Raw genomic sequence first — 4,272 nt, 5'->3', positions numbered from 1 at the left:
GCAATAATACATATTCAGGAAGTGAAAATATGCAAAGGAAAAATTATAGAGGAAAAGATGATCAAAGCAAAAGTCAGCATTATCTAAGAGTAACCACATGTTCTTATGTCCTTTGAGTTTTAGGGTCCAATAATCATGATGACAGGGTCCTTCTTGAACTAACAGTATAAATGAATTTGTTGGATCTGGCTTAAAATTGAAAAAAAATGGTTTCAAAGGTCATCTGCTTACAAAACTGCAGGGAGGGGGGACCCTGCTGCTCTTAAGTTTCTCCTGCTCCACGGATGCTTTGACTTGTGAGAATGATGTGTCTTGGAAGATTGTGCTGACCCAGGGCTCTGGGAATAGGGAGATGCCCTCCTCATGAGGTTCCGGGAAATGGCTCTCTGAAGATTCTTCATGGAAGCCCCCTCCGCCATATTGACTACCCAGGGATGGTCCAGGGCCTGGCCAGCTGACATTCGGTGACTGGCTTCCAAAATCAGTAGCTTGTCTATGAAGTCCTTCGCCAAATGGGAGATGCTTGGCCAAGGCTGAGATAGATAAATAAGTAGATAAATTTAAAATGCACACAAAAAATACACACAAAGATTCATATTCTTACATAGACCCATCTATTAAATCCACAATATTCTTTCAAGTAAGAATTTTGACTGATTTGTCATCACAATAAAAATCCACTTGTGACAGTAGATTTGGGTTGAAGTACATTAATATTAGGGTATTATCCACCACACTCTGGTCCTCTCCCAGAGTCCCTGAGACATGACCTGAGTTCCTGACATGATCTAGAATGGACAGCAGAATAGATGGAGGAATTGCAAATTTCACTCTTTATGAACGTTTCCCAAGGACATGAGATGCTTCCAGGGCTGAAACCTGGGGAGAGAAGGGGACCCACAGTAAGGACGGTTCAACAGAGGCTGCTCCTAAGTGCATTTCTTCAGCCACACGGGGCCTCTCTCTGTGTTCCCAATCAGTCGAGTACAGCGATATTCAGCACGTAGCAGAGCTGTGACACAGTACAACTGGCACAACTAGCTGTTTGATGTTCATGGACTCATTCTGTCAGTATTTACAGCATTTGCACATACTCTAAATACAAGAAGCCATTCACATAGGCATTTGGAAAAATGGTGACAAATGGGCTGTTGCTTTATACTTCAGCTTCTTTTCTGTATTACCTGCCAACACATAACACATACCTACCAAAAAATGTATATATTCATATCCACTACAAAGGAGAAACTGAGAAAATTGCATCTACTATTTCTAAATCACAAGTTGTAAGTGATACGTGTTTTTTTGTTTGGTTGGTTTTGTTTTTTGTTTTTTTTTTCAGTCATGAGGCCTGAACTCTGGGCCTGGATGCTGTCCCTCAGCTCTTCATCTCTACCACTTGAGCCACAACGCCACTTCCAGCTTTTTTTGCTATGTGGTGCTGAGGAATCGAACCCAGAGCCTCATACATGCAAGGCAGGCAATTTACCACTGAGCCACCTTTCCCAGCCTGTCATATGTGTTTTTAAATGTATAACTATCCCAGGAAAAATACGAGAATCTTCACAATTGACTGTCTCTGCCCTAGTATAAAACTCAGACTATATATAGAGAAATCACACCTATCTCATAGCATCTGTTAAACTAGAATTGAGTAACAATAAACTAGCAAAGAGATAACTCTTCTTTTTTTCCTACAGTTGATTTAAGTACATGAGATATGAGAAATATGTACCCCTGCTAGTAAGTCACAAGATACATGAACAGATTTGTTAAATTCAAATATGGAAGAAATACAATGGACTTCGTCCAAGTCTGGACAAAGCACGTCTGAGCTGGGCTAGACTACTTGGCCTTAGATCCAGACACATTTATCTGGGCTCAAGACTGTTTAAATGAACATTATTAGATGTCTCCAATGGAATGTTGTAAGACAAGCAGCTGAATCTTTCTGAAAAGATTATAAAATACATGCAGTGAGGCTGAGGGAGAGCTCATTAAAATGACCTTAAACAATACACATTAAAAATGCAGTCTCAGAAAATAAGATGACTAGTGTGCTGGGGAAGAAAAAAAAGTCCTTCAGCCAAAGCTTATTATTCAAATATGAGTTATAAATTGCAGACTTCCTGAGTCATCAAGAGCAATCAGAAAGTAGCTATGAATCCATTTCACATTACCAATTTAGAAAAGGATACATATAGGAAGAAAATAAGGTTCTATTTTATTTTTACCTTCTTAATTAAAATTTTATGTTTTGGTCTATCTAAAAAATAAACTAGTAAGTACACACATATATATTCTATAAATTAAAAAGAATGTTTTGGATAATACTGTTATAAGACCAGAAACAGAAGAGACCACCCACTGAGTAGTCCCCTCCGGACCACTCATGTGCTGACATTATTCAGCACCTTCACCAGCTTCCACATCTACTGTCAATGAACATGTCCTCACAGCTTCTTCCCCCAAGATCAGCCATACATGCTAACTCTTTGCCAGCCCATTCAGGAAAGTCAGTGAGACTCTTATCTCCAATTAAACACTCCAAAGCAGAAGTAGAGCTGTGGCTCTAAGTGATAGAGTGCTAGCCTTGAGCACAAAAGCTCAGGGACAGACCCAGGCCTGAGTTCAAGCCCCCCCCCACACAGAGAGAGAGAGAGAGAGAGAGAGAGAGAGAGCATATTAACCCATCTCAATGTGGAAAAAGCCTAAAGTCAGCATATCTGGCTAGACCCACGCAGCTCTGTGAACTCCAAGTCTCTATTTCCTCAGCAGAAAATAGGGATCCTTAAATTATTATTAAGGGACAAATCAAACCAAATAGATAAATAAGAGGTCTTCAAAGTATAAAATATTATGTTGATCCTTATTCCTGCTACTAGTAAATGTTCTGCTATTTTGTGGATGCAATCACTGACTGTATTTAGAGAACCAGAAAATGAAAATTGTCCGGCCAAGGGGCTAGTCATGTAGATAAATGATAAATCACTTGCCCATCACTCTTGAAGTTCTGAGTTTAATTTTTACTACCTGGAAAACAAAGGACAAAGAAGGAATGTAAGAGGGAAGGGAAAGGTGAGGGAAGGAGAGGAGAAGGAGATAGGGAAAGGAAAAGGAAGGAAAAGAAAGAGGTAAGGGAAGAAAATAATATTTACTCCAGACACTTCTAAGTGTCTAAAACAGCTTTTGTGGACACTTCTTTGGTACTCAACCACTGGTGATTTCAAGGTCAACCTAATCAAGGAAACAGATAATATAGCCTCTTTTCTAGTTCTGCCATCGCCAACCTTTACACCTCAAAATAACATGTACACAGTCAAAACAAAATAAATCACACTGTATCAATCTCCAAAAGTATTCCTGTGACTGAATTTCAGGGAAGATTCATGTGTGTTCAATTCAAGGAAGACCGAGAAGAGATAGGAACGTGATAAAGCAGAAAATGGAATACATTTTTGTGTGACTTTTAGATCCATCAAAGCTATTTTCCCATAAAAATCTCTTTTAAAATACAATTCTCATTAAAAACTTGCTATCAGTTTTAATATATTTAGGAACTAGGCCAGAAGAATGGAAACCAAATTGCAGGCAGATCTAACTGAATAATGCTATAATATCTGTTGCTACCATTCTGTTTATGATGGAAATAGAAGCAAAAGGAATTAAAGTTCTGAATCTCTACTCCTCTCTCCTTTCCTCCTCCTAACTTGAATTAGGGATAAATACAGTAAAGACAGCATGAGAGAACTTAGCAGAGATAAGAAAACAGAAGGAAATTGGGTCATAGCTGCTAAAAATGAACATAATCTATGAACCACATTCTGGGAATATAGCAATAAAAATCCTAAGTAGGGCTGGGAAGGTGGCTCAGTGGTAGAGCGCTTGCCTCGCATACATGAAGCCCTGGGTTTGATTCCTCAGCACCACATAAGCAGAAAAAGCCAGAAGTGGCACTGTGGCTCAAATGGTAGAATGCTAGCCTTGAGCTGAAGAGCTGAGGGACAACAACCAGGCCCAGAGTTCAGGCCCCATGACCAACATAAATAAATAAACAGATAAATAAATAAATAATCCAAAGTAACACTGTTCAATAAAAGAAATGTATTCATTACCTGTCTTATGTAACTTTAACCCCCTATTCATGACCTTTACAATAAAAGAATATTTTTTATTTTTATTTTTTGTGAACATACTGTACAGAGGGGTTACAATTACATAGGCAAGATAATGAGTACATTTCTTATCAAGCATTGCAGCCTCCTCCTTTGT

The 4,272-nt window shown here is 38.8% G+C and overlaps 1 protein-coding gene across 1 annotated transcript in view; it reads right to left on the bottom strand.

The window, feature by feature from the left end:
* Positions 1-227: 227 nt before the first annotated feature.
* Positions 228-4,272, bottom strand: part of Pskh2 (protein serine kinase H2) — a 16,336-nt gene continuing 12,291 nt past the window's right edge. The window contains exon 3 of the mRNA XM_013012465.1: positions 228-533. Coding sequence (XP_012867919.1) covers positions 228-533 — 306 coding nt within the window. The remainder of the gene's footprint in view (positions 534-4,272) is intronic.

This window comes from Dipodomys ordii, unplaced genomic scaffold (genome assembly GCF_000151885.1).
Source record: "Dipodomys ordii isolate 6190 unplaced genomic scaffold, Dord_2.0 Scaffold17, whole genome shotgun sequence".
Classification (NCBI taxonomy): Eukaryota; Metazoa; Chordata; class Mammalia; order Rodentia; family Heteromyidae; genus Dipodomys; species Dipodomys ordii.
This window is presented reverse-complemented; position numbering and strand designations above follow the sequence as displayed.